Consider the following 14,472-nt stretch of genomic DNA (forward strand, 5'->3'; position numbering starts at 1 on the left):
AGTTTTGGTCTTTTAAGGTAAGGGTTACAATGCAGATGGGGAAATTATACTTTTCTCATTTCAAGGAAAACAATAATCATGCATTATGTATCAGTTGGGAAACGGGATGATAGGAAGTTGCAAGGCAACCTGGTTTCCTCTGGACTGGGACTCTCCCAGGGCTGTGTCCTGGTAGAGCTGGCAGGACACAGAATACCACCGGCCTCCGTGGGAGTGGCCTGACCTCTTGGCCACCTCTTTCCATGAATGTGGTTCGTGTGGGGGTAAACTAGAGAGATTAAAGCCCGCTATTGAGCTCAGCTTCCTGTAGAAACCAAATCAGATGAAAACCCTGACCCAGAGGGAGAAGGCAGAGAGTTGGACTTTTGAAAATGTGAGTGTGTCCAGCAACCGGGCAGCAACAGTCCTCGTTTTTACCCAACTTCTATAAGCACTTTATTTCTCCAGAATAATTTCATCATAAAGAATCCAGAGTTCAGACAGCTCTTTACCATCTGTCTTTTCCTTTTTTCTTACCGTATGATTGGCTTGATCTGGACTGCCTAAAACCATGACAATATTAAGTGCTTTCTCCTGGATAAAAATTTTGGCTTCTTGTCTAGAAGTTCTGGCTCTTCTCAAATTGTTTCTTCTTTGGTTCTGTCCCTGTTAGGAGACCCCTGGGGCCTCGGCTGGAGACACAATGCAGCTAGTCCCAGCAGCCACTGTGCTTGGGCCTGGCCAGCCCCTCCTCAGGGGCCACGGCACTGCTTACCTGGTGTCTAGCTCTTCTTAGCCAGGTCTGTTCATAGCTCTGGTGTTTTTGAGCTTCTGGCTAGTCCTCAGTTTCTCAGACCTGGCTAATCACAGTGTGGAGTCATTTTTCATGACTGTGCACCTCACTCGTTTGATGCATAGCAAGGGAATAATTAAATTAATAAACCTACAGAAACTCCCACTTACAGTTTTCAAATACAGTAAGTGAATTTCTACTATAAAATAGGTCAAAAGAGGTTTCATTGTTTCTTATTTGAAATAATTAAAGAACATTTATGTTTCCCTTTTGTGGTTTCTTGGTTCTAATCCTGTGGGTTGCTTTTGACTTCCTCTGTTGGAGATATGCTGTGCATCCGTATTTAACAGGAGATCCCGAACTCCCAGCAGGGAGCTAAGCACAGATGTGTGCACAGATGCATGCTTAGGTAAGGATTTTGTGCAAGGCGACTCGTAATGTGAAACTGTAAAACGTGCTACCTTAGACTGCAGAGGGAAGGGGATGATTTGATGTTTTCCACACGCCTCTTTTACCAAAATGGGTCATCTTATCTGTCTCAGACCAGGCCTCCTGGGGGCACAGGAACAACACAGCTGCAGTGAAGGAGGGACCCCTGCAGCTGGACTGGCCCTAGAGCTGTGAGTCGTACCCTGCATGTTGCTCAGCGCGTTCTGCAGTTGACCTTGCCTTGGTCCCCCATCTCACTGTGATAGCCATGCAGGTCAGCGACCGTGAACCTTCCTGGCTCCCATACTGCCCCTGGCACCTGTCTCTGTTTCTGCTCCCAGCATCCTCTCAGCTTCTCTTCTGAGCCCCATGCAGCGGTTCCTGCTCTACCACCACCACTTCTCCTCTGTCACCGAGAGAAGGCAAGAGTCTGTAGAGCCTGTGCCAACTGTCTGGTGAGGCTTCGTCGAGTGATGGGCAGGGCATTGCGGTACAGCCCTCCTGAACTCACCACACCAGAGGCCTGTCGGCATCACTGTCAGAAATAGACGACCTCCCCTCCCAGCACCTGTCACAAGCTAAGCGTCTGTGAGAACGGAGGCTCTGCTTCCCGGAAGAGCCTGCCCCAGACGTGGGGGCAGCCTTTGCAGACAGCTTCTGTCCCACCCACCTCCTCCTTGGTTTTCACTCCTTTATGCCCTGAGGGGCCTGCCCATCCATTCCCAAGCCCTCAGGACCGTGGCAGCCTCTGTGAGGGTATGAGCTGGGTAAAAGGAATTAAGGTGGAGTCACAGCTACCAGTGGCTGATTGCCTGTGGGTGTCAGGCCGACCCTAAGTGCCCCACTGCTAGTTCACTGTCCCATGACAGCCCCAGTATTGTGAGCATTGAAGGAAAGAATCCGGACAGGCGGCGGAGGCTCCCACCTGATGACACCAAGGCTCCTGCCTTAGCACCAGAGCCTGGACTCCCCTTTGCTGTAATGCCATAAAGTACGTCAGGAAGGTTTGCCCATGACCTGGTGGAGAGAGGAGAGATGTGACAAAGTGACTCTGGCCTGTGTGAACTGCCCACAGGGGAAGGTTGGAGGAGTCGGTTTGTGAAAAAAAATCAGGGCTCTGAGAGCACTGGAGCTGGTGCTGAGTTCTGCGGCAGTCGAGAAGTAGAGCAGATCTGAGCTCCCGGCTCCTCACGGGCATCACAGATGCATTCGCCAGCAGCTGGGCTCGGCTTTCTCTAACATCCGTCCGTCCTCTGGGAGCGTTGTTTCTCTCTCCCTGGCTGCCCAGCCCAGCTCCCTGGCCTTGTGAGATCTCTGCATCGTTTCTCCTCCCCAGCTTCTCTCTCCACCCATGCCACCATGGGAGAGTTTAGGCCGTCTCATCCCTGACTGGCCTGAGGTAGGGCTGTGACTGTCCCCTGTTCCCTCTCTCCTGTCTTCCTCACCTGTCCCCACATAATCAGTCCACCTTCCTTACCGCTGGATGCAAACCTGCAGACTCTCCATGGCTTTCTGGATGGAGTTCAAAGACATCACCTCAGCGTGAAAGGCCCTTTCAGGTCTGGCCCTGCACAACCCAGACACCCGCATGTTCCTGGGTGCAACAACATGGGCCCCCGGGCAGCTTGCCATGATGCGTCAGCCTCTGCTGGCTCCTGATGTGGCCTCTGTTCCTGTCTTAGGCCCCTGTTCCTCTCGGCAGGCTCCCCACTTGCCTTACTCTATCTCAGAAGCTCATCCTGACACCAGCTCTGTCCTTTGGAGCAGAAATCCATCGCAACTGCACCATGCATGCTGATGAGTTGCTGGCCGTCTCCTTGTACACAGCATCTGGGGGCACTCAGGTGGCCCTGCTGTCCCTGGGCCTGTCCCCGACACTGGCAGTGGTTAGGGCACCAGAGTTCAAATGGAGGCCACATGTCATGTCTAAATCTTTCAGAGTTTTAGGTCAAGCCAGCGCACTATTGATACAATACATTGTGTCATCTTCGGCAAATACATCTTCAAGATGGAAAAAATATGTGGAGAGTTACGGTTTTTATATGAGTTAATGTTGGCAAAATATCAAAGACCACTGAATTTAACTGCTACTGTGCATATCTGGGTGTTCTGTTCAGATGCCACTCATGTTTGAATGAGTAACAGATCAAGACATGATTGATGAATAGGTGCGTATGTTTCCCATAACATTGATTATTTTGTTTTTATTTCTGCAAATCACTAATTATGTTTTATATTAAGCATTTTCAGATAATGCTTGTTCTATTGGTGTTCATGGCTTAATGCAGGGCCAGCACATGGCAGCCTACAGCCTGTTTTTGTGCAGCGTTTACATTTTTTAAAGAGTTGTTAAAAATAAAATAGTGCATCAGAGACATTGGCCATGAAGTCTAAAGTACTTACTCTCTGGCCCTTTACAGAAAATATTTGCTACCACTAGATCTAAAGGATTAAAAAATAAAACATGTCATTGGGCCAGGTGTGGTGGCTCACGCCTGTAATCCCAGCACTTTGGGAGGCCAAGGAGGGCGGATCACCTGAGGTTGGGAGTTCAAGACCAGCCTGACCAACATGGTGAAACCCCGTCTCTACTAAAAATACAAAATAAGTTAGCCAGACTTGGTGGCGCACGCTACTTGGAAGGCCAAGGCAGAAGAATCGCTTGAATCCAGAAGGCAGAGGCTGCAGTGAGCTGAGATCCCGGCACTGCACTCCAGCCTGGGCAACAGAGCAAAACTCTGTCTCAAACAAGCAAAAAACCAAAAATGTCATTGAATTTGAAGTATACAAAATTTGAATATGTTTCTATTAAAAATTTGAATTTAAGTAAATAACAAAGCAAAAATTATAATTTTTTGTGTTTTCAGAAAATTATTTTTTCTAAATTATTAAAAGTTACATAAAGTAGTTAATGTGAAATGTTTAAATCAAAATTGTTTAAAGCTGAGTTTTAAATTTAATAATTTGAAAATCTAGTTAAATCATATTAATAATTTTTTAAGAAATGAAACTACTGATAATTCTGATGTCTGACATCTCTCTGATTGCTGACATGGAGCCTGAGTCTTATGGTGTTTTGAGGGCCTCCAGCTAAATTGGGGTTCCAGTGCCAGAGTGGCTGGCAGCCCCGCCCTAATGATGAGTGAAGGGGCTGGGCGTGCTGTTTCCAGTGCTTTCATGAGATGCTGCTTTGCCTAGCGGACGGCCTGATGTCTCATTGTTCCACCTGTGACCAGGGGGGATCCCTCTTGAATTGTGTGTGTACTGACAGATGCCCTGGTGGCTCTTGTCTGATCCATGTCCAGGTTATTCCTGCCTGATCGTCACTCGTGCCAGGAGCCCGACACAAATTCAGGCACAAATTCAGCACACCACACGATGGGAAGCATGTTCAAAGATTTTTACTTACAGGTCCTGAGCAGGGAGGGTGCCATGAGTCACGAGGGCAGTCCTCTGTCCCTGGGTCACGCAAGGCAGGAACAAAGAGTCAAGCAGAGAGAGAGAGCACTGCAGCCAACCAGCAGAACAAATAAGGGAGTAGAGTGGGGTCACTTGAAGTGTGTGGGCAGGTGCCTGAGTGAAAGATGCCTCTCGGTTCTCATCTCTGGTACTGGCTTGGGCCACTTGGGTGTGGTGTAGAACTAGAAAGTGTCAAGGCTGGCTGAACCCTGCTGCTATTAGGAGAAAGTGCAGCTCATATTCCAGATAGATGCTGAGACAATAGAAAATGAAAAGAATTCACTATGCTTAAGCAGAGTATGTCTGGACACACACAAGTTTAAAAGTAGTAAGAATTGCTTAATATGGCATAATTTCCTCAGGTGCCATGTATCGTTGTCACAAACATTGCACTAATTCATGTATACCTTTGGAATAATGAATTAGAAAGTGGATGCCGGCCGTTATTGGGAAAAGGTACTTTGTTACACGAGACAGTAATCGCATCGTGCCAAGAGAAAGAATCTGACTAGTTAATTAATTTGTCTTTTTTTTCTTTTGCCTGTGAGTGCTTCTTCTACTTGCCTCCTCCCCATAATCGGACTCCTCCCAAGACAGCCTAATCTTCAGGGCATTTGGATGTAGCTGCCTTTTTTTCCAGAGACACAGGCCATCTCAGGGGAAGCATCTCCTTGGGGCCTGAACAGCATTTTTCTGGACAAGAAGGGGCTGAAGGCTGTGGGTTTTGCTGTGCCAGCCCTAAATGCTGGCTCCTGAGCGGCAGAGGCACCAAGTGCTGTATGATGTACATGTGTGATGCATGTCCCTGCTCGCCCCAGGCTGGTCATGGTACTGTGCTAGTCACAGGCTGGCAGTGCTGATCAAACCAGGCACAGCGGAAAATGGGAAGATGTTGGTGTTGGCCCCTCTCTTGGCTGCGCGTCATTCACCTGGGCCATGAGCCGTGCCCCTGCCCTGCAGTAATGAACAAGGCAGGTCGGCGTTGGTGGGAGACAGAGTTAAGAGGAGAAAGAGCGCTCTCTGGGAGCAGGGAGATCCGTTTGTCAGTGGCCTGCAGTTTCCTGTCCCAGGGATTTCACTGGTGACATCCTGACCACTCAGCTGCACTTTCCGTGGAGCTGTTTTCATCAGCTGGCATCTGCTGAGCCCCTGCATTGCGTTGTGTGGTAGCCTGTTACTTTTTGCAGTTTTATTTTCTACACTGTACTCTCTTATTGATAGATTTTTTGTATTAGGATTTCCATTTAAACAGGACTTTGGTGTGTTTGCTGTGGGAGATTTGTTTCCCTAGGAAGATTCATGCTATCATTCTCTCCCCCTTGCTCGTGGTGTTTTGTCCGTGACTGCACTGAAGGGTTAACTGTCACATGTCATCCTCTGGGTGGTGTGCTCTGAAGTCATTATGGTGTTTGGGCCCCTTCAGCCTAGTTCTGCCTAACTGCAGCGTGATGAATGGGCCCGAGGCAAAGGAGGAGGCTCCCTGGTCGGCAGGGGCTGCTGTTGTCGCAGCTGCCGGCACACTGAAGTGAGTCGCTGTGCTGCTGCCCCGAGTGACTGAGGGACAGAATGAGGCTGGGGCCGGCTGGCGCTGGCATTGGCGTGTCTGCATGGCGTCGTCCACCACTGGGCCTTTGCACATGGGGACCTTTTTCAGCGTCATGGGGCGTCGGTATAAAAGGAGGCGCAAGAAGCGCTCTGAGAGGAAAGGTAATTCATTTAGTTTTTATTCTTCAATGTGAAGCATTAGTCTTTAATGCAGTACAGAAGTGTTTTCTGGGATAGATGACTTTGTGAATTAATCTTGCTGATGCCAGTTACTTCCTATTTTCCCTTCTTAAGTGCCTTTTTTGTTGTTGGCATTTTATAGAATTTTAGATAGGGGCACTTAAAAAGGAAGATTCAAAAACATGTCTGTAAACATGAATAGAAATCATTTAGCTTCAGAGTCTGGAGTATGTCTTTGGAAAGATATTTATAAAACCCTAAAGTTTGTAGCTTTGAGCCACAGAAAAGGTTTTTCTCCCAGAGATAGATGCTTATATGAGATTTCCTTTGCCGCACTCTTCATTAATGACTTTTCTACATTAAAACTGTTCTTCATGCTGCAGAAAGCAAGGCTGTAGCAAGCATTGTGAAAATATTTCCCCTTTAAAAGGATGGAGAACAAATTCCTTACATTCTGCACTCCAGGCTAATACCAGTTTTTAATTCAACTTAATGTTTTAAGTTGTTAAAATCTAGATTATTTTTTCTCAAAACCAGATTCAAAAGTTGTCCATGACTATACACATCACAAGCTACTGGTTTTTGGACGTGAACTGCTGCTTTAAAAGCTGTTGACTTTTTTTTCTCTTTGTATAATATGAAATAATTAATAGAAAATGCCTTAGTGAAAAGATGTATCTAGCCCGGAGAACAGCTGAAGACAGGTGTGGTCAGTGCCTCTGCCTCTGTGTCTTCTGGGCACCCCCTTAGCGTCCCCTTCCCGACAGGACCGGAGCACAGCCTTTCACCACCACAGGGCCTTTGGGACATTCTGTGGCAGGAGATGGCTGTCTCTTGAGGAAATAAAATTAACCTCAGTTTTTTGGTGTGGCTTCCTAAAAAGAAGAAGAACAGATGCATCTCAAAGTCAGCAGTCGTGTAACAGTGCCTTGCTAATATAACAAGGACGACAGCACCTCATGGAAGTCTGTGTCTGGAGTGGGTAACCCCTGACCCTGGGCCCTCTGGGCACCGTGCTGCCAGCTGCTTGTGACCAGGGCTGGGGATACCACACCCTCGATGCTTTCCCGGACTGACGGGCGGTCTCAGTATAACCAATCTGTGCGGCCCCCTCTGCCCTCACCTCAAGAAGTCACAGCATTGGCCTGTTTTTGTTTCCTCAGTTAAGCTTTAGAAATTGAGATGTTACTAAGATAGGCAATAGGGGGCAAAACAAATGCACAGGCAAAAACTAAAGGACATTTTTACCAAATACCCTCCATTTAGCATTACCACCACTTTTCCCATGGACACTCATCACTAATCATTTAAGTTGGGAAAAATATTGAGAAGTACAAGAATAAGTCTGTCGTCATTCTTTTGGAATGTACTGTGATTCAAGCTTAAAATGTCTTTTTCATGCATTCCATAATCTCATTCTGCAGCGGGAAAACTACTCTCAAGTATGTTACATTTTCAGACCAAGGTTATAAGAAATTGAGAGGGTTATAAGATGTGACAATGAAGCCCACATATTAAATGACTTGTATTCCTTGGTCATTCCTATGAGTAAGTTCATTGTGAGTGTTATTAAACAACATCACGTTATGTGTTAGTTCTTGCTGTTGATATTTTATAATATGCATTATCTTTGAAACTAATAAAAATACCTTTGAAAATTACAGATATTATTAAGATTGGCCATCACAGTTATACCAAACTGGCAAAATTTTATAAGATGTAAAATATAGTCTTTTATACTGTATATTTTTAAGGTATGGTAAATCATGTGTGTTACATGGTTTTGTTTTGTTTTGTTTTTTTCTAAGACTGGTATAATGTACACCTTTTAAAATGTAATTATTTGATGAAAACAATGTAGTAGCAAGTTACTGGTTTTAGTTGGCTTCAGTGGCAATATAATTTCAGTGATTTTTTTCATCACTCCTGAATTATCCATGCAGTTACTCCCTTCCACAGGGCAAATAATTGACTGTTGACTGTGTGTGAGCCTCAGATGGATTAGCTTAATCATCAGGAAAATAGGACTAAAGAATAATGTGCCATTTAAATAGCAGCCAGAGCCCCCATCAAGCGGACACTGCCATCCTGGCAGATGCTGCCAGCACGAGACCTGGGAGAGGTCTGGGAGCCACAGGGCAGGATTCTGGGGAGCAGTTAGTGCCCATATATGAGGCACTTCCTGCACCCGGCCAGTGCCCAGTGACTGCTGCTGTAGCCTCATTCACTCACAGCACTGCTGCTAAGTTGATGACCAGTGGGAGGGGAGAGAGGTGGGAACACAGAGGCAGTCGTTCACTCCCCACCCGCCTGCTGTCTGAATAGCATCCTATATTTCTAGATGTATTTCTCACTGAGTGTTTTGTTTGTCTCCCATGTGATAACATCCTTATCTGTGCTTAGTCATGTGTGTACATGTGAAGACCATTGTCCTCTGGCAGCAGTTCTGAAGTGTGTTTTAGTCTGAGGCTGGGCTCCCCCATGTTTCCAGAATAGAGGTGAACAGGGTGTGGGGACCTCTGTGGAGATGGAGGTCCCAACCTAGAGAGGCCTGCTCCCCCTGAGTACTTCTGGAGGAGAAGCCCTGGGACTCCTGACCTTCACCCTTCACAGAGTGAGGAGAGCCAGCTGGCCATGGGGAAGAAGCAGGCAGCTATCTTGCCAGCCTCCTTCTCTGGTGCCAGCCATAACTCTTACCTTGCAAAGAGAGCAATTCTTTGTGAGATGCAGAGCATGGTAGCACCTGGAGGTATAGGATGGGATGGCATTTATCCACCCATCCATATACCAGTCCATCCATCATCCATCTACTCACTTTAGTCCATCCATCTATCTGTCAACCTATCATCCATCTATTCACTCATTTACCCATCTACCCACCCATCCATCATCCATCCACTCACCCATCCATCCACCCACCCATCCAGTATCTATCCGTCCATCTAGTCATCCATCTATCTGAGCATCTACCCATCACCCATCTATTCATCAGTCCACCCACCCATCCATCATCACCCATCACCCAGCATCCATCGTCCATTCATCCATCCATCCACCCATCCACCCACCCAGCCATCATCACCCTTCATCCATCCATCCATCCATCCATCCACCCACCCACCCACCCACCCACCCATCATCACCAATCATCTATCATCCATTCATCCATATACCCACCCATCATCACCCATCATCTGTCATCCATCCATCCATCCATCCATCCACCCACCTACCCACCCATCATCACCCATTATCCAATATCCGTCTATCCATCTACCCACCCACCCATCATCACCCACTACCCATCATCCATCATCCATCCATCCACCCACCCATGCATCATCACCCATCACCCATTCATTCATTCATCCATCCATCCACCCACCCACCCACCCATCATCCCCCATTACCCATCATCCATCATCCATCCCCCCACCCACCCACGCATCATCACCCATCACCCATTCATTCATTCATCCATCCATCCACCCACCCACCCACCCATCATCACCCATTACCCATTATCAATCATCCATCCACCCACCCACCCACCCATCATCACCCATCATCCATTCATCCATCCATCCATCCACCCACCCACCCATCATCACCCATTACCCATTATCAATCATCCATCCACCCACCCCACCCATTATCACCTGTCACCCATCACCCATCATCCATTATCCATTCACCCATCCATCCATCCACCCACCCACCCATCATCACCCATTGCCCATCATCCATCATCCATCCACTCATCCACCCACCCATCATCACCCATCATCTGTCATCCATCATCCACCCACCCACCCACCCATCATCACCCATCATCCATCCATCCATCCACCCACCTACCCATCATCATCCATTACCCATCATCCATCATCCACCCACCCACCCATCATCCCCCATCATCCATCATCCATTCATCCATCCATCCATCCGCCCACCTACCCATCATCACCCATCATCCATCATCCATCCACCCACCCACCCATCATCACTCATTACCCATCATCCATCACCCACGCACCCACCCATCATCACCCATCATCCATCATCCATCATCCATTCATCCATCCATTCATCCATCCATCCATCCATCCACCCACCCACGCATCATCACCCATCATCCTTCACCCATCATCCATCCATCCACCCACCCACCCACCCATCATCACCCATCATATGTTATCCTTTCACCCACCCACCCATCATCACCCATCATCACCCATCATATGTTATCCTTTCACCCACCCACCCATCATCACCCATCATCACCCATCATATGTTATCCTTTCACCCACCCATCATCACCCATCATCACCCATCATATGTTATCCTTTCACCCACCCACCTGTCATCACCCATCACCTATTCATCCATCCATCCATCCACCCACCCACCCATCATCACCCATCATCTATCATCCATTCATCCATCTACCCACCCATCATTACCCATCATCTATCATCCATCCATCCATCCATCCATCCACCCACCCATAATCACCCATCATCTGTCATCTGTCCATCTGCCCACCCATCGTCATCCATCAACCATCATCTGTCATCCATCCACCTACCCACCCACCCATATTCACCCATCATCTATCAACCATCCATCCACCCACCCATCATCACCCATCACCCATCATCCATCCACCCACCCACCCGTCATCACCCATCCATCCACCCACCCACCCATCATCACCCATCACCCATCATCCATCCACCCACCCACCCGTCATCACCCATCCATCCATCCACCCACCCATCATCACACATTACCCATCATCCATCCACCCACCCATCACCCATCAGCCATCATCTGTCATCCATTCATCCATCCACCCCCTCCCCACCCATTCCTCCATCAATCCATTGTTCTGTTCATCCAACAAGTACCCATTACACCCTTCTGCATGCTGGCACCAGGGGGTTGGACATGCTTAGGGGGTAATGGGATGGCAGTAGCAGGGGACAGCCACAACTTTCAGGCTTGAGGTTTGTTCTGGAATGGGCCACCTGAAATCCCACTAGGTGCATGAAGAGGGTGGATTTATGTGATTTGTCACTGCTGCACTATATGTGTAGTAGTGGGAAGGGATATTCCCCAGTATCTGGTGAGAATGGAAGACACCATTCTCTAGCAGTGTCTGCCAGGAGAGGGGCCCAAGTAAGGAAGGTTGAACCCCCAGTGGACAGCAGCGTTATGGATAGAGGGCCCAGATCTCCTAGAACCTGTTGTAATGGCTGTGTGTGTACCTTTCACTACATTTGTGCTGATGGGCCTCGCAGCACAAAAAAGACTCTGCTGCCTGGACAGGAGCTCCTCTCATCTACAGGGTGCAGTTTAAGCACAGGCACGTACACTCTAGGTTAACAGGTGAAATTCTGAAGCAAGCGTATAGAAGTAGATTTGTGAAATGCACTTGAAATACTATGGAAATTGGATCCAAAGCAAATCATAACAGTGCCAATTCTTAGTGTAATTATAGTGTTAATATTGAAAATAAAGTTTACATTGTTGTCTTTTTTTCCCTTTGATTCCAGAAAATTAGCTACAATTTTCAAATAAGCAGGAACTTACTTAGGTTGTGTCAAGTAGAGCAAAGTGGACAGTCTTTCAAATGCATTGCTGCTGCGTGTGCGCTGTGAAGGACAGAGCACCTTCAGGAAGGCAGGGCCCTCTGAAGTTTGTGCTCTCACGCGCTAGCTCTGAGCTGTGATTTTGCTGCTGAGTGTCTGCTTTAGCAGTTCATGTAGCTTTCTAAAGCTTGCCGTTGGTTAGGCATGCTGGACTGAGGCGGGAAACGAGTGCGTGGATCAGTGTGGCTCTGTACATGTGAACGCGTATTGACATACATGCATAGGATTGGGGGAACGGGGGACAGGGACAAGAAGGGCCAGGGCCTGTGACCACATCAGAAGCAAGGGTGATGCTCTGTGGCACAGCTGGCCCTCGAAGTCACTCAGTGACCTAGGCTTCTTCCATCCTGGAAGAAGCTCTGTTCTCTAACAGAAGGTTCTGGAGTCACCTTGGCAGTTGCTTCTAGTCCAGTAATAGATAGGCGAGAAAGAATACAGGGAAGCATGCAGGAAGCTGTGTGAGTTGGCCTAGATGCAGTGGCACATGCCACAAATTGCACAGAACCCCCACGGGAAGTGAGCCTGGGTCCTTGCCCATCACCTCTTTCCAGCTAGTGTCCAGACCTCAGGGTGATCCCTGATTGTTGCTTCATTGGTCTGGCTATGGCTCGTCGTGGGCCAGCAGCCTGGGAGCCATGCAGCGACAGGGGAACCACAATAAAATACACTTATTCAGGAGAGGAGGTGGAAGGGCCCAGCCTGGCCCTGTCTTGCCAGCTTCCTGCACCCTGCACAGCAGGGAGTGTCCTCATTCTCCAGACCCTGATTCTTCTCGGTGGGGGAAAGGTCGGAGGGGGACTCCTTTGTCCGTCGTTCTCTCAGCCACTGGCTTCATCCTTTGGGGGTTCTTTCTGATCATTGCCTTCAGAGCCCCGTCTGAAGAGGGTGTCAGTGTAGAACACAGTGAGTCAGAATGTGGAAGCAAATGGAACCATCTGGAAGTTTTGCTCTAGGCCTTATAAAATACATAATTTGTTAGGTGTGAAATATATAGTATGTGTAGTAGTGATAATAGGATGGAATAAATGCCTTAGATTTGCAAAATTATGTCAGAGAGTTTAGGGATCTTTGGTCCTGTACCAGTGACATCATTTTGTGGCTCTTGGGGATTTGGGGAGGGACCTCCCTGAAGCCACTGTGCAGCAGCCTCGTGCTCGGGGCTCACAGGTCACATATGTGTTTCCCCCACTTCCTCCACCAAAGCTGAGCTGTCCTACCTTCCTCACATCCCCACATCCCGCAGGTGTCCCTCTGCTTAGTAGCTATTTATTCTGCCTGTATTTGGGCCAGTTGCATAGGCTGTCTGAGACCTGACAGTATGCTGGAATGTACAGGACATACAGTATTTTGTGTAATATCATGGAAAAGCATGCAGTTCTTTCGGTTGATGGTGGTTACAGATAAGACTGCAGAGACAGCTCGTGGTGGGTTGGAGTGTGGCTCAGTCTCCCGTGGGTCTGCTCCCCTTCCAGACTGCATGTGGAATTCTGCATAAAGCATATTCGTGTATGTAGGAGGAAGGCTTAGAATAAAATTTAACTTTTTTTCTTATGGAAGCAGTACATGTTCATTGTAAGAATTAGGAAACATAGGTACAAAATAAACTTTATGAAAAACTTTATGAAAAAGGTGATCATCTGCATTAGTCTGTTTTTGCACTGCTAATAAAGACCGAGTAATTTATAAAGGTAAGAGGTTTAATTGATTCACAGTTCCACATGGCTGCAGAGGCCTCACAATCATGATGGAAGATGGAGGGACAAAGGGACGTCTTACATGGCAGCCAGCAAAGAGGGAAAGGAGAACCAAGCGAAAGGGGGAAACTCCTTTTAAAAACGTCAGATCTCATGGGCCTTCTTTACTACCATGAGAACAGTATGGGGGAAATTGCGCCCGTGACTCAATTATCTCCCACTGGGTCCCTCCCGCACGTGTGGGAACTGTGAGAGCTACAGTTCAAGATGAGATTTGGGTGGGGACACAGCCAAACCATATCATCATCCTTGAAGCTAAATCTTTGAATGGGAGCAAAGCCATAATAATTTTCTTCCAATTCCTAGTACTAGAATTAGATTTAGAATTGTTTAAGGCTTTGTATTTTTGTGTTATTATGACCAGGAGCTCAGTAATGCCTAACTTCTGCCTTGGAGGATGATGTGAGTATACAAGAGGGGTGGCCGCATCCCTCCAACTTCATTCCTGGTGTCCAACAGGAGACGAATAGCCTCCTTTGCACCTCTTAGCCACCATAGTCCTCTCACATTGCCAGCCCCTTCTGACTTTCGGGGTTGTTTTACCCTCTGGACAGCAGTGTGAACAAGATATGTCAGGCCAAGGGGGCTGCTCCCCATGGGAGGCCTGGCTGTGTTGGCTTCCAAGAGGCCAGATGGGTGCTGCTTACCATAGAAAGTGACCCTTTTCCCTGGTCCTGAG

The 14,472-nt window shown here is 47.7% G+C and overlaps 1 protein-coding gene across 13 annotated transcripts in view; it reads left to right on the plus strand.

Moving 5' to 3' along the window:
• ADARB1 (adenosine deaminase RNA specific B1) overlaps positions 1-14,472 on the plus strand; it is a 138,520-nt gene that overhangs the window by 69,780 nt on the left and 54,268 nt on the right. Inside the window, exon 1 of one of the 13 annotated variants that reach the window (XM_073011186.1) lies at positions 1,174-3,369. The exons of 10 other annotated variants lie outside the window; for them this stretch is intronic. Coding sequence is in view for 2 of the 3 variants with exons in the window: in XM_073011199.1 (XP_072867300.1) it covers positions 6,268-6,367 (100 nt within the window). In the remaining variant the exon portion in view is untranslated. Of the gene's footprint in view, positions 1-1,173; positions 3,370-6,076; positions 6,368-14,472 lie in introns of those variants that run through there. 2 more of the 13 variants (XM_073011199.1, XM_037984930.2) reach the window with 2 other exon arrangements.

Source organism: Chlorocebus sabaeus, chromosome 2 (genome assembly GCF_047675955.1).
Source record: "Chlorocebus sabaeus isolate Y175 chromosome 2, mChlSab1.0.hap1, whole genome shotgun sequence".
Classification (NCBI taxonomy): domain Eukaryota; kingdom Metazoa; phylum Chordata; class Mammalia; order Primates; family Cercopithecidae; genus Chlorocebus; species Chlorocebus sabaeus.